General features: G+C 40.0%; 1 protein-coding gene across 5 annotated transcripts in view; it reads right to left on the bottom strand.

The window, feature by feature from the left end:
* Positions 1-26,040, bottom strand: part of Col14a1 (collagen type XIV alpha 1 chain) — a 252,858-nt gene that overhangs the window by 53,120 nt on the left and 173,698 nt on the right. For all 5 annotated transcript variants that reach the window (XM_045144601.1, XM_004661366.2, XM_045144602.1 and 2 more), the window contains exons 34-40: positions 25,138-25,296; positions 17,893-17,970; positions 15,835-15,921; positions 9,766-9,819; positions 5,656-5,751; positions 4,270-4,323; positions 3,682-3,735 (exon numbers count right to left, since the gene is read on the bottom strand). In XM_045144601.1, coding sequence (XP_045000536.1) covers positions 3,682-3,735; positions 4,270-4,323; positions 5,656-5,751; positions 9,766-9,819; positions 15,835-15,921; positions 17,893-17,970; positions 25,138-25,296 — 582 coding nt within the window. The remainder of the gene's footprint in view (positions 1-3,681; positions 3,736-4,269; positions 4,324-5,655; positions 5,752-9,765; positions 9,820-15,834; positions 15,922-17,892; positions 17,971-25,137; positions 25,297-26,040) is intronic.

Genomic DNA, 26,040 nt, shown 5'->3' with positions numbered 1-26,040 from the left:
ACCCCTGCTTTAAATGTCATTTCCTTGGGTTGTACACAAAAAATCACATTGCCCTCTAATGCAATCATCACTAGATTCACACTGTCTTTTAACAGACCAAGCCCTATAATAAATGTCCTATGACAATCAGCTTTAAAATGCAATTCCATGATTATCCAAGAAGTTTTCATAGTAGGGATGAGCCACACCCTCAATGTTTTATTTCCAGATTAAAGGAGAAAGTGAAATCCAAGTATAGCTATCTTATCACTTTATTACAGCTCTAATTCCTTTAATCCTAAAGAAGAACACATGTTTGGAGGAATCGCAAAATATTTATGTAAGCTTGCATCACTCTATGGATTCCAGGGGAAAGAATTCCAAAAACCAATTCAAACACTAACCCAACAGGTTTGACTTGGGAACTCTTTGCCAGGACTGGGTTCTGCACATAGATAAATCAAATGAACTCACCCAGCCAAATCTTTACATTTGCCATTTTCAGAGCTTTGGGGATCATGAAGGAATCTAGGTGTGTAACCACACAGGATCTTAACTTAAGCCTTGAGCCAAAACATATAAATATTTCTAGGCGCTCCTTCTACATGTACAAGAATCCTACATAAATCCAACTCTCCCAAAAAAACCTTCTTCTTCTTTTTAAAAGTGAGATTGTTTGTTTTCTTTATTTTTTTTTGTTCAATATTTATTTATTTGAGAGTGACAGAGAGAGACAAAGAGGCAGATAGAGAGAATGGATAAATGGGCGTGCCAGGGCCTCCAGCCACTGCAAAGAACTCCACACACGTGTACCACCTTGTGCATCTGGCTAAAGTGGGTCCAGGGAATCAAGCCTCGAATTGGGATCCTTAGGCTTCACAGGCAAGTGCTTAACCACTAAGCCATCCCTCCAGCCCCCAAAGACCTTCTTTAGCTACCTTCTCCTGAACATGTTTTATAGACGAGTCCATCTGATGATCAGAGAAACTATGCTGAGATTTTAGCAAAATGGAAATAAGGTGCTAAAAATGTAAAAAGTATAGGACTCCTTTAGTTTTGAGTTCTCTGACTTTCTACTTTGGTGGGTTTTGAGTCTTCTCAGTGTCTACCACCATCTCCCTAGAGGAAGCTTAAACATGCCACCAAGGATCAAGGAACATTGGAGAAGCTGGGAAGGAAAGATTATAAGAGCCACAGTGTGGGAAAAATTATCCTGAGACATTGTATCCCTGGCTCCAGAGACTGAATGGTATATTCATGACCCCATAGTGAATACCAATAACCCCATTGAGGGCCCCAGTGGAATGGCAGTTGGGGAGAGGGGATATAAAAGTATAACTCAGGAGAGATGGCTTAGTGTTTAAGGTGTTTGCTTGCAAAGCCAAAGGACCTTGGTTTGATTGCCCAGGACCCACATAAACCAGATGCACAAGGTGATGCATGAGTCTGGAGTTCATTTACAGTGGCTGGAGGCCCCGGAGTGCCCGTTCTCTCTCTCTCTGCCTCTTTCTCTCTTGCTTTCTCAAATATATAAAATTAAAAAAAGAGTATAACTCAATGGGAATATGACCAGTATCCAATATGTTCAAATGGTAGAGTTCATAATTAATAAAGATAAAAAGTAAATGGAAATAAAAATATAAAAAATAGAAATGATTTCAAGCCTCATATTTACACTTCCATAGAAAATCCAATTAGCACACATATCCCTTTTTTTTTTTTTTGCAGTCCTGGGGATTGAACTCAGAGCTTCGTGCATGCAAGGGAAGTGCTCTGGCACTGAATTGTATCCCTGGCCCTCGTGATGCTTTTTATTTTGAAACACAGTCTTACTAAGTGACCCATGCCAGCCTTGAGTTGTGCCCCCCAGACAGACTGCGAACTTGCCACCCTCCTCTCAGACTCCTGCGATTACAGGTATCTGTCCCCTATTTCCACATTCATTTTAAAATATATAGTGTTGATTTAAGAGAGAGCGGAAGAGAGAGAGAGAGAGAAAGGACACACCAGGGCCTCCTGCCACTGCAACCAGCTCTAGATGCATGTGCCAATTTGGGCATCTGGTTTTACATGAGTACTGGGGAACTGAATGCAGGCTGGCAGGCTTTGCAAGCAAGAGCCTTTAACCACTGATCCATCTCCCCAACACCCTCCCTATTGCCGTATTCTAGCAGCATAGTTACCCTAAACTAAAGTCAGTCCTTGTTTGTGTAGAAAAGTGAGTCTTGTCACCAATTGTTTATTAAACAATTAATTGTACGAGACTCCTGGTGAATGCCATGTGCACTGCTCTTCATTGGATTGGACATGACTGTTTAGAGAAACCGGAGTGACTCACATGTCTAAATCAACAATATTCTTTTAAAAAGGTCTCTGTGGTGGTTTGAATGTAAATGCAGGACCTCCATACGCTGAGGTATTTTTGATTAAGCTTTTGGTTAAGTCTATCAGGCACAGCCCTCCCGGAGGTGACATCGGTCCAGCTCTAAGGCGTGCAGAGTCAGGTAGAGCTCTGGCTGTCGGGAGGTTTCTCGCTGCTATATGACTGTGTGCAAGTGAGGCAGCTTCCTCTCCCATTGACGGTGCTTCCCGTGCATTCAGAAAGAAACCTTTTCCTTCCGTGAGCTGCTTCTCATCAGATGTTTGTCCCAGCAACGAAAGGTAACTGCACCGTCTCTCTCTCCCTCGATGAAAATGTAGCGACCTCTTATGACCTTCATGTTGAAGCTCAAGATTCTTAGACTGAAAGTAACTGATATTTTAAGTGAACTCGTGGTTTACCTCTCTGTGTGAGTATCTTAATAAATTCCACACACCTGAATATTTATCTGTGTGTTTGTACACATCTACACACACACACACACACACACACACACACACACACACACACATACACAGAGCGTTCTAATGTCTAATCAGACTACAATATGTTCTATTTGGGAAAAACTCCACCTTCTCATCACGTCCCTCCTGCACACACTGATTACTCTATATGCACTCTTTCCCTTCCTCCGCACTCCTGTTCTATCAAGACTTAGCTTAAATGATACCTTTCTAGGAAGCCTTCCCAGACCATCCATACTTGACTTGGCTATCCAACTCTTCATGTTCTGCTGCTGTCATTATATGAGATAGAGAGGTTCCTGTTTAAATTTCCTCCCAGTAAGCTGTAAGTTCTTTGAGAAGAAGAACTTCAACCTAGCTCAGTGGAAACTGGTCAACCCAACATTTAAAAAATTCTTCACCTGACTATTTTTTTATATTTTATTTTACTTCCCTGTATCTGAACAGATAAAACAACAAATAATCAAAATATACTAAATTTTCTGGCAATTTCTTTATGTTATACTATTCAAGTTTTAATTGATTCATATGATTACTGATTTTCTTTAAGTTTGTGTTTCTAAGAGTTCAAAAGAACTGGAAAAAAGCTAATAAAATCAATGCAACGTACTGTAATAATACTCTGGTTTGGGAGTATTCAGAAAGGGGTGAAGCCAACTTGGAAAAATTTGATGAAAAAAAAAATGGACATAGGAGACATTAACGGAGGGAAACAGATGCCTAATTGGTAGATAGAAAACTGATAGAAGAAAACATAACATGACTTGATGCCCTTGCATAAAAAATAAACCTGCCTATGGCAGAGTTCCTTTGTAAGAAGTCCACCTTGTCAAGAATCAACCGTAGGCAAGTTCTTACCCTCTGGCCCGGTGAGCCATCACGTCCTGGTGAACCTACGCCTCCTGGGACCCCCTAGGGAAAACAAACACAGCAAAGAGTCACCCTTTCACCCAGCTTCCCTGACTAGGCCAAGGCCTCCAAACAAACCACTAGCATGAAGCAGAGCCCTGTCACAGACCTGACACCCACAAGTTATTCACGGGAAAGGACTGACGCCCACCTGGAGCATCAGTGGCTCTAGGAAGCAGCTCAAGGAAAATGAGCACAGACAGATGTCTTTACTATGGAAACCACCGCCAAGGTCAATGCTGCCTTCCGAAGCGGCAACCTTTCATCCTTGACAAAGCTCTAGATATGACAGCAATAGAATAAAAATATAAGCCAGGCGCGGTGGCACCTGCCTTTAATTCCAGCACTTAGGACACAGAGGGAAGAGGATCACCATGAGTTCCAGGCCACTCTGAGACTACATAGTGAACTCCATGTCAGCCTGCACTACAGTGAGACTCTACCTCAAAAAACCAAAGAACAAATAGAAAAAGTAAAAACATATTATACCTTGAGCTGAGATCAATAGAATAAAAGTTTTTTAATTAAAATTATTACCTGTGGACCAGGAAGGCCAGTGTCTCCTTTCTCTCCTTTTTCGCCTGGCATTCCCTGAATGTCCAAAAGACAGAGTTAGGTGTACATGAATAAATACTTCATCTTTCCCTTTCCCCACTCTGCCTGCTTGAATGTTTTCAAAATTACATTGTTTTCACACTAACACCCACACAACATATTTCTCTCTTCACATATGCTATACACCCTCAATGTAAACAGGCATATGGGGCTGGATGCTTATATAGTGAGATTGTTCCAGCACAAAATGTATAGCCCATATGGCCAAGTTCATATTCTAGGCACACAAAAAGAGAACTGAATATTTCAATATTATTTGTAATATTAAGGTTAAAATATCCTCTCTGCCTATATATGTTTTGTTTTGATTTTGCCTGGAAAAAAACATAAGGGGATACAGGAATAAGAAAGCAATGAACCTGGCAGATAGCAAGACCACAACAAATGCTTATTGTTAACATCAGGAATTATATAAATTAATAGGTTTGTGATTGCAAGATAACACTGTAAGGGAAAACTTTCAGCTAGGGAGACATCAGGAGAGGTTGCTATGAGGTGCCTAAAAGGATCTGCTTGTTCTAAATATTAGAGAATGGCTTTATTCTTAAAATAGAGATTCCTATAGAAAGATTAATGAACATCAGTGAGTGGAAATAAATTTTTTTCAATGATAAAAATAGTTTTTCAGGGGTGGAGGGATGTCTTAGCAGTTAAGACATTTGCCTTCAAAGCCAATGGACCCAGGTTTGAATCCCCAAGACCCACGAAAGCCAGATGCACAAGGTGGTGCATGCAGCTGGAGTTCATTTGCAGTGGCTGGAGGCCCTGACATGCACATTCTCTCTTGCTCTCCCTCTTTCTCTCTGTCCAATAAATAAATAAAAATGAAATATATTTAAAAAATAGTTTTTCAAAGAAAGGAAGCCTTGTAATGTACAGAAGCTTAGATCGACCCAGTGGGTTTCACAACGGTGTCAGCTGAAATAAGGAGCTAAGTAACTAGCTTCCATTCCTCTACATCCAAAATCACTGCAAAATGAATAATAAATGCACTGGTATTATAGTTGCTACTTTCTCGATGTTATCACATCCGTTATTAATAATTTCATCAGACAATCAAAAGACTATGCATGCTGGTTCTGATCTTCTGTCCACACTATGCCGTGACTGCACTCACTTCCTTCCTGCGTTCCCCTTGAAAGACCCCCCAGCAAGCAATGGAGAGTGGGCGCTGCTAACAAGTGTCAGTCAGTCACGACACTCAAAGTGACTAAGACTCATTTATAACACACAGAAAAGTTCATTCTTCCCAACGTCACGGAAACAGGATAAGAACAAAACCCGTCTGAACATCTGCACACAACTCACGGGCATTCCTTGAATGGACAGACCACTGGGTCCTTGTGGTCCAGGGGGTCCCTGAGGTCCGATAGGGCCAGTTTCTCCCCGAGGGCCCTCCGGTCCCTGCAAAGTTAGAGAGAAAAGTCATCCAAGAGGTACACTGATACCTAACATATTTCTGCTTACAACATTTACTTATTTCCTATTGTAACTTCTCTTAAGGTGTGAGACACTCAGATGATAAGACGCTGAGCATCAAGTGATTTGCCTCCAAGGTAAATGCCATCAGTACACCACAAGAATTAGTAACACACAGGGACTGCCGCAACTGTCTCTTTCTATCTATCTATCTATCTATCTATCTATCTATCTATCTATCTATCTATCTATCTATCATCTATCTATCATCTATCAATCTATCTACCTACCTATCATCTATCTATGTATTATCTATCTATCAATCTATCATGTATGTATGTATGTATATCTCTCTCTCCCTCTCTCTCTCTCTCTCTCTATCCATCTATCTACACAATGCAGGACCGCCCTTCTGGTCCATAAGGTTCACTGAAGCAGATGAACTGGGTGAATCATCTCGTCATTTTCCCCGCCGTCAGTCTCCACTGCAGGGCGCTTCTTGGCCTCTCTGGAAGCTTTACACTCGGCCTCTCTTTCCACCTTCACCTTCCTGTGGCATCACACTGCGCCTCTTCAACAGCCTCCAAACACATGTGGCTCAACAGTTTTTGACTTTCCTTTGCCTCCGGGACGGGCACCACTTGCAATTCAGCCACCCTCACTTCTACGGTAGGACCTTACTGCAGTTTAGGCACCATTTAGGCGCCATCTGGAATCACAGATCCAGAAAACCTACTTATCCCCAAACTCTTCTTCCCTGTCTCATTCTGTGATGACAATGAAAGCTGATCTTTATATGACATTTAGACGGTTAACCTTACTGGGGCACAACATGTCTCCATTCATGTATACACAATGCAAGGCTCACATAAGGATGAGTAAGTCTAGATCCCAAACAGGTGAACTTTTGATATTATTTTAGAATAATTCAAATTATTCTAGAATTTTCAAAACATACAGGATATTACTATTATATGTAGTCACGCCTGTGCAGTAGAACATTAGAACTTGCTCTACTTTAATTTTGTACAGCTTGACCAATCCTGCTCCATTTTTCACTCTCCTGAACCCTGGGTAACCACCATTACATTCTCAGTTTTTATGGAATTAACTCTTTTAGATACTATAGATGAGCAAAATTAGTTAGGATTACATTTTTCTTCACCCACTCATCATTTGACGGATCCAGTTTGCTTCCACGGTTTGGCTATGCTATAGTGAATATGAATAGGGCTGCAATAAAGATGGCAATGCAGGAGTCTCTTCAACTTACTGGCTTTATTTCTTTGTGAACATAACTTGAGTGTGTGTGTGTGTGTGTGTGTTTGTGTCTGTGTAAGAGAGAGAGAGAATAATGGAAGAAAAATCGTATTGGGATAGAGTACACATGAATAGTGCATGTAGGCTAAATGTCATTAAGATTTGTATGCATGGGGAAAACCAAAAGGCCACATCCAGCAATCGGGGGGTCCAGCAAGGTGTCAGCCAGATACGCCATGAAGCGCTGAAGACACACTCATAGGTGAGGTTACAAAGAACGCGTGGGAGGTAAAAAAAAATGTATAAAAAATGATGAAACAATAAATAGAAGAAATAAAGAGAAGCATAGGAAAGAATCTGTAGTGAAAGTTCCTACAAATTAACAGTAGAATAAAAGAATGGCGGAGAAGAAAAATGTCAAATAGAAAAGCAGCCAAGAAAGTCAGTTCTTGCAGAGATCTCAAGGAAGGTAAAATTAATTAATTAAATAAATGTTCAACTGAGGGAAAAAAAAAAAAGATTGAGTCACAGCCTACGAAACTATCAGTGGTTGGTGACCTTAGCAGGGACAACATCACATGACTCTTGGGGCTGAAACTCACATGCGGGCTGAGCACAGTGTGGGAGGTGAGCCCATGGAAACATAGGGTACTGATCGCTTCTACAAGGAGTATGAGTGGCATCCAAGGAAGGGAGCTAGGCCTTTGTAAATGTAATGGAATATATAGTTATATATATATATATATATATATATATATATATATATGTGTGTGTGTGTGTGTGTGTGTGTGTGTGTGTGTGTGTGTGTATATGTATATATATATATATATATATATATATATATATATATATATATATATGGTATAGTTATAGCAATTTAGTAACATATCATCTATATCACATTGAAGAGGAAGAGTAAGGCAAAAAGTAGGTGGCATATTTTATTCTGTAAAATATGGACAAAAATGACTGGAAGAGACCAGCAATCCAGTTGTTTTGTGCTACCAACATCCTGTCCTCTGTTTGCTGCCACAAAAGAAATCAGATTACTTATTTGGGGGTTGCCACAGGGAAGCCATAGTTTATTTGTTCCCATAATAGAGGTAGGTATGTGATCCTCTGTGGACCGAAATCCACTACAAACTAGTATCTGGAGTTTGTCAAAATCATTACACAGAAACAAGCAGACTAGTAGTGATCCCATGGGAATAGATAATTATGTCGGGATCACCAGACATGCATGAGGTAATTCATCTTTATGATCAGAACCATGGTCCCGTAAGAATGTTGGAGACACGGTGAGATGATGCTGAGATGGGTATTGGGAGGAAGCCAGAATGCCTAAGAACTCATGGGCCCCTGGCATGACTGGCTCTCAGGAAAACCCAGGGCACCCTTGCTTTAGAAGAGACTTCTAACCATGGCACAGCATTGGTGGGATAGGGGTGAGCAATGCTGCCTTCCAGCCACCAGCCTTCCTTACAGCATCATAAGAGATGGACTGGATTGGGCTGGAGAGATGGTTTAGTGGTTTACGCATCTGCCTGTGAAGCCAAAGGACCCAGTTTCCTCAGGACCCACGTAAGCCAGATGCACAAGGGGCACATGCGTCTGGAATTCATTTGCAGTGGTTAGAGACCCTGGCGTGCCCATTCTCTCTCTATCTGTCTCTCTTCTCTCCCTCTTCTTTCAAATAAATAAATAAAATTTTAAGAAAAGAGAGAGAGAGAGATGGACTGGATTGCAAGTCTGTCTCAGAAAACAACTCAACCCATAATGAAGACATCTCCTGGCCTGAACTTTGTGCTGGATAACACCTGGTTAATTATCTTCAGCCTCCTACTTACTTCTTTCTCATCTCTCTATATTGTCATACTTTGCATGAGTGCTTTCCAATTTTATAGTAAAAAATCTTTACAGTGTTCTCTTCTGTATGATATATACTATGCAAATTCATTAAGTAACCATACTGAAGCCGTAAATCAGTAAGATGGATGGTGCGGAGACCATGAGAAGAATGAGACGTTGAGTCAAGTTAGAAAGGACCTTGAATGCAATGCCAAAGATGGCCAGTTGTGTTCTGAAGGCCACGACTTCAAGTTTTAAAAGAGTTTGATATGATCCAGCATGAAGGCTGAGGACATTAATCTGAGAGCAGATGTGTAGAATCAATCAGACAGTCAAGTCCACTAAGACGAGGGACCAGTTAGAAGATTTGGCAAGATCCAAAGGGAAGAGGATGAGGGCTGAACTCAATTAGAGGCTGGGCTTCTGCCCGTCCTTAGGATGCCTTTGTGCAAAGTAGAAAAACGTGTGTCTTGACATGGCTTGGAACAGCTGGATTGTTTTGGCTGGTGTCTTTGCACAGTGTACAACCTAAGCCATCATACTTAGGAAACAAAGCAATATATAATTAATTACCTATATTGGCAAACAGGAGGAGGAATCCAAAACCTTAGAAATTACTGAGTTGTGATTCTATGCAATACCTCTTAAGATACATTTTTGTTATAGACTAAGAAAGAGAAGAATGTACCAGAGAACTACTTTGCAGACTAAACCACTCAGAACATTGCAATAATTTCTGTCTCAGAAATCCTTCCTCTAACAAATACCAAATACTCTAGTACTCTTTTTGATTGAAGAGCATGCCTTATGAAACAAGGAAAAAAAATCACAATGCTAAATTAAATGCCACTGAACTCCAAAATGGCTGCTAGTTGAGAATGAACACGTTACCTTTGGACCCTGTTCACCTTGCTGGCCTTTTGGTCCTCGGAGTCCTGGACCACCCTGGCAAAACAGATGTTCAGTATTAGCGCAAAGACAAATCTCCAAACGCTATGCTTCACTCATTTTTCTTAATACTCTGGGATTATGTCATTATTATTTTATATAAAGGCCACACATGGCGTCCTAGTATATGTTCATCAAGTCCTTGGGCTGGAAATTCCCGCCAGCACCAGCCCTTTCCTGCAGAAGGTCTTACAGTTAAACAAAACTTTTGATGCCAAATCTCTTTAATTCTTGAAAAATTCTTTTACGATTTATTTCTTTAGAGCTTATATAAGACTACTGTTACTCATGAATAAAAGAATAAAATACATGATTGGTGTAAAATTGATCATGATTTGTGCTATAAATTTGCATGCCTATGAAAGATGTAACAATTTAATGTTATTTACATAAAAATAAAGATAATTAGGTGAAAGCCGGGCGTGGTGGCGCACGCCTTTAATCCCAGCACTCGGGAGGCAGAGGTAGGAGGATCGCCATGAGTTCGAGGCCACCCTGAAACTCCATAGTGAATTCCAGGTCAGCCTGGGCTAGAGTGAGACCCTACCTCGAAAAACCAAAAAAAAAAAAAAAGATAATTAGGTGAGTGCTTTTGAAGCTGCAGTCCTTTACATTTCTTCCCAAGAATTCTTGACATCTTAATATACTAATAGCAATATTCTTTACATAATAAGTACTCAAACACATTCTTTTCATATATATCCAAATGTTTCCAAACATGTGCTTTAATATACACTCGGAATATTTCAGTTGACTGTCACATTTGCAAAAGCAAACATAAAGTTAGAATAAATGGGAAAATGTTGTCACTTGATAAAATAATTGGTTACCTCAAAGATATAGTACAAATGGCATTACTCAATTTTGCTAGATTTAGCATCTGTGCATTGAAAGTTTGATCTCTAATAAGTGGGTGGAGGTAAACAAGTGTCGGGGGCATGGGACATGAGAAAACTTCTACTACACTTGAGCAAAAGGATTGAATGAGCATTAGAACCGGCTTAAGTTTCTCCTTGTGTGATTCCAATTTATTTCATAGGATATTCAGGGTTAATAAAATGTCTTTTGATACCAACACTAGGATAAATGAGTTTCTTGGAAGCATACTAGGCCAGAGGGGCTTCCATTGTTCCTTGAGCAGACCTCTAAGAACCTTTTGTGGAACAAACAATGCCTGTTTTGTCCTAATAGAACACACCATGATTTTAGTAAAGTCTTCTGGTTTTTTGCAGCCTAGTGTTAACATACTCAGCTGTCACGAATCTTTAATTTTTGCTCATACATCTTAAGTGGTTGGTTTTAATTGGAAGTTTTATCTCAATGTGACTTTGTCACTGATGTTTATGCCAGGGGCATTGTCTCCCCAAATCAGAGTCCATTTTATATTCCTAACTGATTTCCTACCTTATCTTTAAATTTTTACCACTAAGCACATGATAAGAATTCATCTTTTTAATAAGAAAGTGCCAAGTTTTCCCACTCTGCCTTCCTGTACATTCTTTGTAGATTTGTCAGCTCATTATGCTACTATGTAACTTCGTGATGAGAAAATAATCAAATCTGTGTTCAGTGATCAGACAGGATTTATTACATATTGTTTGGAATATTGTATCTTAAACTTCAGATTATCATTGGCATCGAAATGTGAAAACCCCCATAGCTTTGTTATTTCCTCTCCCTTCCCCTTTAAGCCCAAGCTCAGCTTTCTCTGTCACTTCTCTGGCATTACTTTCTTAGGTCATAAATATTTTACAACTTGTTACCAAATAACTGCAGAGGAAAACTTGATTTACTAATGCTGATTGAAATAAAATAAACACTAGATAACTAAGAACTGAATCCAGGAATAGAGAGGAGAGAGAAAACAATAGCAGTCATAGACATTAAGATTGGCCTGTGTATTCGAGCCCACACAGGGCAATGAAACAGGAACTTGGTCCTATGACATTTGGGGAAAACATGTTAGAAACTGAGGTATTTGAAAGGCTGTCCTCCGAATGAGCTAGAAAAACAGTGAGTCACTCTCTTCTAAGTGATCAAGATGGTTTTACTCCAGTAGTTGTAGGAACAATACAAAATATCTTCCCTGAGAATTGTCCCCTAGAAGCTGACTGTCGTGCAATCTGGGGACCAAAAACTTCATTGCCCATGAAGAAGGACACAAAACTCCAGGTGCAAACTTCAAGGAAGTGTTGTCATTTGCAAATCGAGGAGCTTAGTAAAGAAAACATGGTTATTCTCTGAAAGAATACAATACAAACATAAACTCAAATACTAGCAGGGAAGAGTTTCAGCTGACACACACGCACTACAAAATAGACATTGAGACATGTTGCCACATGCAAAATTAGTAGAAAATAAGTGGCAGGGCTGGAGGGATGGCTTAGCAGTTAAGGCATTTGCCTGCAAAGCCAAAGGACCCACGTTCAATTCCCCAGGACCCATGTTAGCCAGATACACAACATGAACCATGCAACTGGAGTTCGTTTGCAGTGACTGGAGTCCCTGGTATGCCCACTCTCTCTCTCTCTCTCTCCCCTTCTCAACACAGGTCAATATAAAATATACTTGAAGATAAATTTTGAAAAAGATTCACAAGATGAAGCCCCCAAAAATGATTTGAAGAATAGAATCGATTAAAATTAAGTGACACAGGATGTAAAATTAGAACTCACTATGTATAAATAGTTGAATTTTGAGGAAAACATAGATAATAAGAGAGAAGAAATAGTCACAGAGATTATAACCAAGGATTTTAGTTTTTTTTTTTTTTTTTTTTTTTGAGGCAAGGTCTCACTCTAGCTGAGGCTGACCTGGAACTTACTCATTAGTCCCAGGATGGCCTCATGGCAATCGACCTACCTCAGTCTCACCAGTATTGGGACTAAAAGTATGTACCACTACACCCAGAAAGAACATAAGAATTAAATTTTTTTCTTTATTTATTTGATAAAGAAAGAAATGGGGGCATGCCAGGAATCCCCCACTGTAAATGAATTACAGGTGCATGCGCCACTTTGCACATCAAGCTTTAGATGAGGACCATGGAATCAAACCTGGGATGTCAGATTTTGCAAGCAAATGCCTTTAATTGCTGAGCCATCTCTCAAGCCCAAGAATACTAGATTTTTAGGTGAGAAAATACCTCATTTTTCTGAGTTTGCCTGGTTTTTTAAATAAGTTTTAGTGGGCACTTTAATATATGAACATATTGCAAAATTTAATGAGTAACAAATGATATTCAAACTCACAGACCTCAAAAAAAATCCTAAAATAAATTAAAATAATGAAAACCACAACAATCCAGATCAAGATACAGTACAGTAAAATCTCAGGATACCTAAGACAAATAGATTCTGAAAATAATCAGAAAGAAAAATCTGGCCTCTCACAAGAGGAAGACAATTCATTAGACTGACCATTGGCTTTTCCTTTTTAAAATAATATTTATTTAATTAATTTATTTATTTGAGAGAGAGAGAGCACGAGTGAGCATGGTGTGCCTGGCCTTCTTGCTGCTGCTGCAAATAACTCCACACACATGTTCACTTTATGGATCTATCTCTATTTGTGTATTGGGGAATTGATCCCCCAGCTGGCAGGCTTTGCAAGCAAGCACTTTTAACCACTGAGTCATCCCCACAACCGCAGATAGGTAGCTTTTCAATGTCATCAATGACAGCCATAAAATCCACAAAGTACTGAGAGAAAACTGATCCCAAATTGTATCCTTAGTTCATTAGTTGGGAAGTTGCCTGACAGCCATACTAGGATTCAGTATTAACAGTGTAAACCAAAGTAGTAGGCTAGTTATCCTCACCCTGAAACCCAAGCTGGTGGGTGGTCTAAGATCATGGCACATTTGAGCATGGAGAATTAATGTGGAGGACAATCTCTGTGATAACCAGAAAAACTATCTGTTGACAACATTTCACATGTTGTCAGAAATAAAAAACACTGGGCTGGAGAGGTGGCTTAGCAGCTAAGGCCTGCGAAGCCTAAGGATCCACGTTCTACTCTGCAGACCTCATGTTAGCCATATGCACAAAGGCCAGGCAAGTGAAAGGTCACACATGCCCACTAGGTGGTACAAGTGTCTGGAGTTCTATTGCACTGGCTGAGGCCCTGGCATGCCAATTCTCTATCTCTCCTCTCTCTCTCTTGCTCTCTCTAAATAAATAAATAGCCGGGCGTGGTGGCACACGCCTTTAATCCCAGCACTCAGGAGGCAGAGGTAGGAGGATCGCTGTGAGTTCGAGGCCACCCTGAGACTACAGAGTAAATTCCAGGTCAGCCTGGGATACAGTGAGACCCTACCTTGGGAAACCAAAATAAATAAATTTAATTTTAAAAAAGAAATAAAAACACTTTCAGATGAAGAACAACAAAGATAACCTAAGAATTTTCTACTAACAGTTTCTTCTTCAAGAAACAAGCAGAGCGTGGGTTAGTAACTCGTCTGGTTTTATAGTTTAGATTTAGTGTCTCTACCATTACCCCACATCTGCTGCTTTGGCATAGCGCTTTTTTTTAAGGTTTGGATTTTATATTCAAAGCTCAAAAGAATGTTCTGTCTGCCAGTCGTACCAGGGAAACCTCTGGGATAGAGTTCAAATACGTGCAACAAGGTCTCTGCCTTTGTGTTCAGTTTAGGAATTGAAAATGAAGAAAAAGCACGCAGTTACATGACCTTCCATGCTGTAGACAGCGCCGGCCAAGGTCACCTGCTACGTGGGTGCTGACTCTGCCGGGCCACCTCCAGCCAGTCCACTCAGCAAGGACAGGTCATGTGTGAGAATATTCCTCCGGCAGGGTCTGGGCTTTTTCATCTTTGCATCTTCTTCCTGCCTTCTGTCTTTGTAACATTTGTCATTTCCTGACCACAGAGCTCCTCTTTCATCCTTATCTTAAATACCCCAGATGAGCAGGTGAGAAATAAAGTGCTCATTTAAATATAAAACAAAAAATGTATTTAAATTCAAAGACCCAGATGGTAATTATCAATACCATATATATATGAAATTTTGTTTATTTTTATTTATTTATTTGAAAGTGGCAGACAGACAAAGAGGCAGATAAATGGATAGAGAGACAGAGAGAGAATGGGCATCCCAGGGCCTCCAGCCACTGCAAACGAACTCCAGACGCGTGCGCCCCCTTGTGCATCTGGCTAACGTGGATCCTGGGGAACCGAGCCTTGAACAGGAGTCCTTAAGTTTCACAGGCAAGCACTTAACCGCTAAGCCATCTCTCTAGCCCAATATTTTATATTTTTTCAATGCTTTCAAGGGCTGGAGAGCTGGCTCAGAGGTTAAAGGCACTTGCTTGCAAAGCCTGATGGCCCAGGTTCAGTTCCCCCATACTCACATAAAGCCAGATGCACAAAGTAGTGCATGTGTCTGGAGTCCTTTCACAGTGACAGGAGGCCCTGACATGCCTAGATTCATTTTCTCTGTCAATCTCTCTCTCTCTCAAGTAAGTAAATAAAAATATTAAAAAAAAATATTTTCCCTCTTATTTGTTCTCCCCTCTCCCTCCCTCACTCCCTCACTGTATCCTGTCCTATGAGACATTTCATAGGAGATAGTGATGGCAGGGACTTCATTCTTGCAGGGATGTATTTCCTAGTGAATGCAAAGCCCTCCCCCACATATAGACTTTAGCACAGAATGCGCAAGGTGAGGGCATGCCAGTATTACAGGTATATCAGCAAAGGCCCAGTGATCAAAGCTCACACCGAACCACAGAAGCTTAAAGGGAGGATTTTGCACTGAAAGCAACATGAGAAGCAGATGGCATGCTGGGAAACAGCCTCATCTCCGGACTCACAGAGGCTTGGACTAGAAGACCAACTCGTCTAAATCTGTCCTTCAGTGATGTAACATCTCTGTGTGTTTGCAGGATTAAGTGGGTAACAGCCATTCACTCCAATAGTCAGCACATCATCAGAGCCAAAAGTGATGGTTATTAATGTTGTAAAAGAACCTTCAAGGCTGAGATAGCAAGACTTACTGGGGGGCCGGCTGGTCCCAGAGCCACTTCATTGGCTTTTGAACAGGAGCAGGAATGTGGAAGGTCTGGGCAGGACTCCTCATCCCTCTGAGAAGACGAAACACGGTAGAGTTATAAGCAAGGGAGTTTGCACAAATGGCTTCATGAGCTCGAAAAATACACTTTGATTCCACAACTGGAGACAGGTAGAGACACACCCAGCAGCAGGAGCAAAGCCATCACTGAATCTTTCGCCACAGCTAGCCTGATGCCAGATTTACTTATGGATTTTTAAAATAGTTAAATTCATATTTACTTTAGGTGACCCAGTATTAGGCCAGATGTGCTAGAAAGTTAGAAGAAATATTTAATTATTGTTGTCCATCATTTAAAGAAAAGTACATATAGGAAAGTTGTTTAACCATTTGGGAGCTTCTGTTGTAAATATGACTTATTTTCACATTGGTAATGGAACATCTGAGCTCTTTTCTCCTCTAATCTGGCTGCCCTGCGGAGGATGATATACTGAGCCCCTTCTACTCCAAGGACTAGTGGGCTGGAAGATGTTCTGTGGAGTCTTTTCTTAGTTCTGAATTCACTTTGACATGTACTCCAAAAAGGATATTTACAAATTATTCAAGAATTACTACCAGATTCTTTCTCTATATTTCAGTAACTCATATATATAGTGGAATTTACATATACATTTTCAGTGATAGGAGCCAAGAGAAAAATAATTAGAAGGGCTTAGTTCCTTCCCAGAACTGGTGATCATTTTTGCCTAATGCAAAAGTTCCCCTTCCAGTTTTCAATCCGCCTGCCCTTGTACGAATGCCATCAGGTTGTCTGATTTAATGAGTCTCCAGAGTTCATTAGAAATTTTGATGCAGAAATGATAAGTTACTTCCTTCTCAAACACCAAGTGCATTGAATTTACTGCCTGCAATAATGTAATCTGGTCATAAAGTCAAACCCACTGGACTGCAGGAAGACTTCTCCACATTCATTCTCCAGGTTCAATTTAAAGCATGCCTGCTTTCTAGCCATAGGATCAGCCATTCTAGCTCATTTGCTGTGAGCATTCTGAGATGAAGTCTATTTCTTTATCTGCCTTCCTTCCTTCCTTCCTTTCTATATTCCCATGTGTGAATAATAGAAAAGTTTTCTAGTAGGATCACATAGTTATGACTACAGTTCAAAAGCTGTATGTTAAGATGCTGTGGGGAACTTTCCTAAATGCATGGGGACACTGTGGAAGTTTTAAAATTTCAAAGAGGATGTAGCAGTATTTGGCACCTCAGACTTCATGTGACAGACTAGGCCAAGGTCATGCTTGGTGTCCTGCTGGGGGTGATGGTAAGCTCCTCCACTCCCACTACTAAATAACCTTCACAGTTTTGACAGCATATTTTGAAGCACTTTTTTTCATGTTCTGTTCATACAAAGTTGGTTTTCCAAAAGTTGCCTTCATCAAAAACAAGGACTATAGGAAAAGCAATGTGGAAAAAGAAGCAAAAAAGAGGCAAAATCCCAACCCAAATTTGAAAAATACTGCTATACTCAAGAGGCACACATGCCATTAGTATGTACTTATAGTTATTTAAGACTAAAACAAAAATATTAGCTTGTTCTTTCGGTTCATGTGTAGTTTTTTCACATGGGCTATTTTTCATACATTTACTGAGTTGTGAGGAAATGAAGAAATAGTAAGCTGTTTTGGTCTACTAGTTCATAAGTGGGACTGTTGGGTATTTCCTTTGGCTCAGGAGTGCTATGAAAACACTTGAGGCACTAAGGTCCCATGAACCAGGAAGAATGAATTCCATGTCAGTGTCACGTCTTCAGCTGTTGTAGTTCATACAATGCGGGGGGCTGTGTGGTGGTGATGTTGCTTTCCTTTTTTGTTTTTCCATCTCTTTCTTAGAACCTTCCTGATTTTACTTATCATTAACAAAATGAATTATTAATGGTACGAGTGCTAAGGAAGAGAATCGCAAGTGTTAAGAAATAGTATCTCATTTCCAAGAGAATTAAATATAATTTTTTAAAGAAATTGAATAAGAGTGAAAGACTTCTTACCAGGCCTGGAAGTTCACAGCATTGGTCTCTACTGGCCCATGATGTGGAACAAACAATGTCAAACATCTGTAGCTGGAACTATGGTTCAAAAAGGAATAATAAAATAATAAATAAATAAATAATAAAACAGATACTGATAAATTGATTTCATGTTAGGCAGCACAGTATATTAGATCAACACTAATTCCAGATACTCTTCTAAACATAGTGTCCACATTTTCTCACTTTACCACCATGAGACAAGACAATAGTGGTGTTCACTCTGTAGATAAGCCCTGTGATGAAAAAGCTCAAATAATGAAGTCACATGTTGAAAGTTCATTTCCAGTTGGGATTTGAACAGCACAAGCAATGCGTGTTCTAAAACATTGTGGTTTATTTCCTATTAAATGGATCTTTGCTTAAAATCCAGGGCTCAATGGGTAACAGTACTTGCCAAAAGCATGAAGACCTGAGAGGGTGTAAGACTGCCTCAGTTTGATTCACAGGACCCACAGAAATAGCGAGGTGTGGCCATGCATGCTTGTAACCCCAGTACTGTGAGAAGCAGAGACCAGACAATGTCAGGGGCTCTCTGTGTTCAGACAGAACTACATGGATGAGTATATATGGCTCCATAGACTCAGTCATTTTGATGAAACTTCCTACTTAAGCCCCTAGCAGGCAGATCCCTGCTGCGGCGACAGGGTGAGTCACTGGGGGGGGGGGGCAGATCCTGGAGTCTGGCCCTAAGGTGTGTGGAGAGCAATATGAGCTCTGGCAGGTGGGTTTTGTGGTGCTGGCTGTTTGGTGATGTCTCTCTGATATCTGTGGAAATGAACCAGCTTCTTCTACCATTGATGGGGTGTCCCTGAAATGTAGAAACCTGAAATAAACCCTTTCCTCCCATAAGCTGCTGCTGGTTGGATGTTTGCCCAGCAACATGAAGCTGACTTCAACAGTAAACAATCCAAGAGGACACAGCACGCTTCTCTTGCCTGTGTGCCCAAACAGGCCCCCACATCTTCACATACACATGCATATATGTACACACAATCACACACATACATGAACACCACACATACTACACACCACATAAGTGCAGATAGACCAGCCTGATTTTACGATGCCATTGCATTTGGGGGCACTTATTCAATGGGTTCCATTATGATAGCATCAGACTGAGCCAGCTAAGCCTTCAAATCATTCATCCACTAATAACTTTTCCATTTCTGAATAGAGCCCTTAGTCTAAAAATATTCTCATGAATGGAAAGTTTGACTTAAAGAAAAAGTCCTTCACCAGCTCCAGTATGCACCAGAATTTCTTGAAGTTTTTCAAATAAACATACAACATCAAGTCACCTAGAACAACATGACATAATGTCTACACATAAACCTGTAGCAAGACCCCCGCCTGGAGTTACTGGATTCTTATGAGCAAATGCACCTATCCAAGAGGTCAAATGCCCACTAAGTGCTAATGAATCCAATGCCGTGTGGGCTATCTTTTCTTTTGCAACTTAGATGACATTAGCAATTCTTAATGCAACAAATTAATTCTTTTTTGTATTTTAATAGCTTAGATTCTTCAGTTCGTACCTAAGGATTTCAAGACACGTTTCTGGAGATTGATTAAAATAAACAAAACAAAAACTCTCTGGATTTCATTCTAAAAGCAATGTCATACATATTTGTACAAATTCCATAGGGACAGCACAGGGATGACATGCCACAACACCTCATATTCGAGTGCCTAAAAATGCAAAATGATGTGGTTTTGAATAAATCCTTTTTCAGGCAGCTAATACAAGAAGTACCCCCTTCTTACTTAGCTAGCTGAACATTATAAAAAGTTTAGATTTACTCCACCCCCAGAAAAAACAATAACCTTCTATTTTTGCTCTTTGGAATCTTTCTCAAGAGAATACTTAACCAATTACAAATGCTCATTTTTTTTTCATCATTGGACACTTTGTCTGGGTGTAGCTCAAAAGACAAGTCATTTAGGGTCAAATGTTACTGAGAAAAGAAGATTAAAATATTCTCCATAGTTGAGTCACTTTGATGTGTGAATGGGAATTACCAATCTCTCCTGGCTCCACTTTCCACTCAGTACCAAGTGTAGCCTCTGACTATTGTTCTCATATAATGTAACTAAGTCTATGTTTATACAAAGAGAAAGTTTTCCATGCACAAGAATACTGTAGAGTTTCAGAGACCCAAGCCTACTTTTCATTTAGTGTCCAACTCTTATTGACTTCATCTCAAAGCAAAAAGTGCTGAGGACTTGTGAGTGATTAGACTGGGAATTTTGCCTCGTTCCTAATTTGCCATACTTGAAGACAACCATGAAGGTTCTAATTAGACTAGCAAATCAAAGTGAACAATTTTGATAATTGCTGATAGGAATCATTATGTATAAGGATCCACATTTTGTGAGTCAAAGGGATGACCACATTTACTTCCAGGATTATGACTCAAATAATGACGAGGTTCTGAACAGATAAGGTAGAGCATCACTGGTTTAGACCAGACTCTCTCTGTGCCTAAAATTCGATAAAAATCAGAGTGTGAGACAATGGAAGAGAACACTGGAATGGAATGCAAAAAAAACCCGACCCTGGAGAAGTCAGCCAGTCTCTTACACACCTTCCCTACTTTTTGAAATGGTATCCTTCACTGACTTCTTCAAGCCTGTTTTGGATTTATAGGGAGGGCACAGCATAAGAGTATAAGTGTCTTTTTCTAGGATGACAAATGACAGAGTTCATATTTCAGAGTAATACCCACTTCCCAGCCCAGAACAGATATATAATAAATATTAGCTATTATTGTCATCCTAAGGATTTAGAGAAATAATTCTTGTGAAAGCTCACTTTTAAAAAACTTAACCCTCAGCTTTAGTTGATTAGTCTACTGTTGACTTTTACATAAAAAAGTACTCAGTGAATAGAATTATAGGTGGCTCCTTCACATAACATATTTCTCTTTTATTTCAATAGCAGGAGGCTGCATAAAAGTCACTGGATAGCTGCCCACGTGTTAGATCTGAAAGGGTTGAAGAAAGAATTTAAGAAACATAATCCTATACCAGAAGTTAATTTTTTTTTTTTTCTGGAATCATCTCATTAGGTATCAGAAAAGGTACCAGAAACTTCTTAGGAGGAAAAAGACTGGAAAGGAGAGGCAGCTAAGTTTCTTCCCACATGTGTTTTGGCAGTCAAGTTAAACCTGCGTATTAGTTTAGTCTCACCAGGGATATCACCACATGCAGAATCTTGGCATTTCTGAGCAGAAGCTGTTTTGATTAAAAATGTAATTTCTATACAGTAGTAGTTACTATATCCATTAATCATTAATCCATTCTTCACTCAATGATGGTTTTAAAGAATGTGTTTTCTTTTCATATGGAATCTTTAGAGTCTTCCTCCGTCTGGCATCTACTGAACCACTGCTTGATTGGCAAGGGGCACTGACCTGTGAGCTACTATGTGCTCATATGGTAATTACTCCTCCTGGAAAAATCTGAAATGTGCCAGTACACGGTCCCTTGTGCTGACTACTGAACAGCAGATGCAAACCACCACAAGAGGGGCTGGGGACAGGGCCGTGACACATGCCATAGAGCAATGAGAACCAAAGACAACCATAATCTACCAACAAGACAAGGACAGACAGCTGACTCCCTGACAGGAGACGAACCGCACAGCAGCCAGGGCCCAGGTGAAAACACAGAGCCACTGGAGAGATGAGCAAGTGTGCTGCTTCCGCTGTGAGCCTGACAAGGTGGTGCAGACAGACATTGAGGAGACTCAAAACCCACCAAGGCAGAAATCCAGAAGCTGCTGAGAGCTCAGCACTACAGTAGACTTCAAGCACACCCACCAAGGCTCAGGGAAGCTTGTGGAGGAAGGAGCTGGAAGAATGTAAGAGCCACAGGGTGGAAGGAATACCCAGAGACATGGCCCTCCCCACAATGACAGACTGCTGCTCTCACAACTCATCACCTACAGCTACATGGTCAATACCAACAATCCCACTAAGGAGGGCCCTCGGTGGAATGGAGGCAGGGAGGAGGGAAATGATGGTACCAACACATGATGTGTCCATACAAAGTTTCTACTTAATAAAAAAAAAAAACAAACCTGATACTCATACATTTGATAACTGAAAATCAAAGGTCAGGACTTCTCTTACTTTGCACTGATCCAACTAAGCAATGTGCCCAAAAAGTAAGTCTGAGGTCCTCGTCATATTGTTTCTTTCTTCCTTCCTTCCTTTCTTTTCTTTCTTTCTTTTTTTTTTTTTTAGAAAGAGAGAGAGAGAATTGAGAATTGGCATGCCAGGGTGTCAGCCACTGAAATCAAATGCCAGATGCTTGTGCCACCTAATGGTCACGTGCAACCTTGTGCTTGCCTCACCTTTATGCATCTGGCTCATGTGGGATCTGGAGAGTTGAACATGGGTCCTTGAGCTTCACAGGCAAGCAAGTGCTTGAACCACTAAGCCATCTGTCCAGCCCCTCATCATGTTCTTGAGATCAAGACTGTTGTCATCCATTTCAACATCAAATTCTTTAATAAGTGGGAGCCTGAAAATCTACTAGTCCTTCATAGACTTCTATCTAGATTGTAATAAAAGCTATGGCATATTTTTATTGGCCTTACAAAGAACTCTTTAGATATGGACTTCTATAAATTCCCCTCTGCCTAAGACTGGCTGGAAGTCACCACAAAGGGGGTTCTGTTCAATTGCATTTCTTCTATGACAAAAGTAAAAATTTAGCATCAGTAAAACTAAATGTACAGAGCCTTTCAGTTTTAAAAGTGAATTCCTTGATATTTCATTGGCTATATATTTGGAATATAATTATTACCTATGGTATAACTTGAAAAATGATTATTTTAATTGTTATGATTAAATTATGATCATAAAATACAAAGATAAAGTATGTCATATGTTACTGGAATATAATCAATGCTACATATAGGATACTGTGGTGGTTTGATTCAGGTGTCCCCCATAAACTTAGGTGTTCTGAATGCTAGGTTCCCAGCTGATGAATATTTGGGAATGAATGCCTCCTGGAGGGAGTGTATTGTTGGGGGCGGGCTTAAGGGCTTTATAGCCAGGTTCCCCATGCCAGTGTTTGGCACACCCTCCTGTTGCTGTGGTCCATCTTATGTTGGCCAGGGGGTGATGTCCACCCTCTGCTCATGCCATCGTTTTCCCCTGCCATCGTGGAGCTTCCCCTCGAGCCTGTAAGCCAAAATAAATCTCTTTTTCCCAGAAGCTACCCTTGGTTGGGTGATTTCTACCAGCAATGCGAACCGGACTGCAACAGATACGGTATAGACAAAAACTTTTAGGGAGAGACATGACACAATTTAATAGTTTAAGGCTGGGAATGCAGCTCAGGGGTACAGTGCTAGTCCAAGTTTCAATCCCCAGTAGAAACAAAAATAAAACCCTATCTGGCCAGGCATGGTGGTGCATGCCTTTAATCCCAGCACTCTGGAGGCAGAGGTAGGAGGATTGCTGTGAGTTGGAGGCTAGCCTGAGGCTACATAGTGAATTCCAAGTCAGCCTTGGCTAGAATAAGACCCTACCTCAAAGAAAATAAAACATTCCAAGGTAGGGAACCTTAGAGGCACCAGCAATCATGGAAAGGAAAGTGCCTGTGTTCAGATGATCAGCCCAGATTTTACAATACTTGGTGCTAGGAACTATATTTTATGCTATTTTTAAAATACTGTGGAGCTGTTGTTCTTCCTTCCCAGTTTCCATATTTGTGAATAAATAAGGTCCTCCATTGAAAAGTCCAGATGGTTCCTAAAATATTTTGGAGATTCCCCACTTCTTGAAGTCAGTCTCTGAATAGGTAGTCTGAGAGTCAGTTTATTGCATGGTGGGTGGGAAACCAACTAGAGCAAACTCCCCTCCCTTAAGGCTGGCTTCTCTCTCACAGATCTGGTCTTCTTATTCTCTCGCATAAGGTTTTCTATTCTCTTTCCAAACAGGTAATCCATAATTCTCCACCAAAATTATAAACAAATGTTTTAGAGATACTGCAAAGCTATGTGTTAAACTAATTGGCATACCTCTCTGTCAAGGTCTACAAACATCATGGGAAGGACAGGGGTGGTTCACTGATATGGTACTGGGCGGTAAGAACGCAGGTCATGAGGGTTGCGTCAACTGATGCTGTACTCACAATGGGTGCAGAGTTTCACAAAGAGAAACGTCGCAACATAGCATACTAGGACTATTAGCTGGTACACGACATGAGCAGACTGTAATTAGAAAGAAATGTGCCTTTGAAAGGAGCATTTGGAGGCCGGGGGGGGGGGGGCAGCTGCCACCTCATGTCCTCTCCCTCATTCAAACAGTATGAGTTTGTTTAATCTTAATTGTTTGACATGCTATAAAAGTTCACTGGTACAAAGGCATATTAAGCTTCAATAAGACTTTGAAAACCCCTACATAGTTCTAACGTTCCATATTCTGTATGATTCTAGTCTGGCTAATTGTATAGATCATTGAAATTAAAATACCATAGCTGTAATTTACAATTCTCTTGATTATTAGAATAGTCAGAATTATACATAAGAATAAAATGCTTCTGGTTATGGGGTGACCCAAATTAGAGAATGCTGCTAATTAGCTGTGAATGCATGGTGTTAAAACAAAAACTTGTATATGCTCTTCCTGTTTGTGGCTAATGAGTGGAAGGAATGTGATTTACTTGCCAATTACAAGTCTCCCATGCTTTAGTTGTATTTCAGTGATGAAAAAAAATTATCTTAGAATAATTTTAATATAAATAACTATTGATGATTAAGTCATAGCAACATTGATGATAGCCAAAGCACAGTTTCAAAATATCCAAATCTAACCCATATTAGAAGCTTATGTCATTTTCCTAAGTATATTATTGAGAACTTTATATGGATTTGTATTTTTTAATAAAGGAGACAATTAGGGTTTGGAGTCCCAGTAACAAACCAATGGTGCCAGAAACCAGGCAATGAATATTATACCCTTCAAATTTTAAAATATATTTAGAAAATAAACTAGCTTAGAACCTGAAATATTCCCTGTATAATAGAAGCCGACTGACAGTTTTGTATATACGTGCTTAAGTTCATCCATCCATCATCCATTACTTTACCAAACGTTTTTCCTTGAAAATAGCTATGTATACCTTATGGTATATATTATTTTCCTATAACAGTAACACAGCTTCACTTCCTTATCCACTTACTGGTGCAGAATTTCCATTGGGTCCTCTTGACCTGACCATTCTCCCCAGGACTTCCACACCATCTGATGTGATATTAGCTGATTCATTTATTGCTTTCTCACCCACTTGCTTGCAGTCAACAACCACTTTGACCAAAGTCTTGCTGACAACCACGTGGAGCTAGCCAAAGGAAAAATATGCTTTAGGAGCTATTAATTAGGAGGAAATAACTGCATGACTCATTGTTAGAAACAATAAAGATGAGGAGGACTCCTGTTACAAAGTTTTCTAGTAGAGATGATTACTTTTACCACTTCCTTGACTGCTAAGTGTTCAAGAACCATCTCTATTTTAATTTAATTAATTAACATTATCCTTTAACATGACTTTTTAAAAGATTTATTTATTTATTTATTTTTGATGTTTCAAGGTAGGGTCTTGCTCTAGACAAGGCTGACCTGGCAATCACTATGTAGTCTCAGGCTGGCCTCAAACTCACAGCAATCCTTTTACCTCTGTCTCCTGTGTGCTGGGATTAAAGGTGTGGGCCTTCATGTCTGGCTAAAGATTCAATTTTGAAAATCTAGTCTGTCTCTAAAGCAATGACATCTTTGAAATCCCAGGATGGCTGTGTTAGTCACAACCTTTCAGAACATGCATCAAAATAAACGCATCACTAAAATTAAACTATTTGTCAACTTACCACCATACATTATCTAAATCACTACCAGTGTTACAAACTTTAATTTGGTAGTATTTGCATAACCAGTAATGGAGAAAGGAGAGTTAGTCTGTGAGGGACAAAAAGAAGGCATGCTGTGACTCCACGCCCAAATAAACTCCCTTTGGCTTACTGTCTGGTGCAATTTTCTGAGACTACCATCTCAATAACACAGAGGTCACCCTTGCAGAAATCTACATGTT

Source organism: Jaculus jaculus, chromosome 2 (genome assembly GCF_020740685.1).
Source record: "Jaculus jaculus isolate mJacJac1 chromosome 2, mJacJac1.mat.Y.cur, whole genome shotgun sequence".
NCBI lineage: Eukaryota > Metazoa > Chordata > Mammalia > Rodentia > Dipodidae > Jaculus > Jaculus jaculus.
This window is presented reverse-complemented; position numbering and strand designations above follow the sequence as displayed.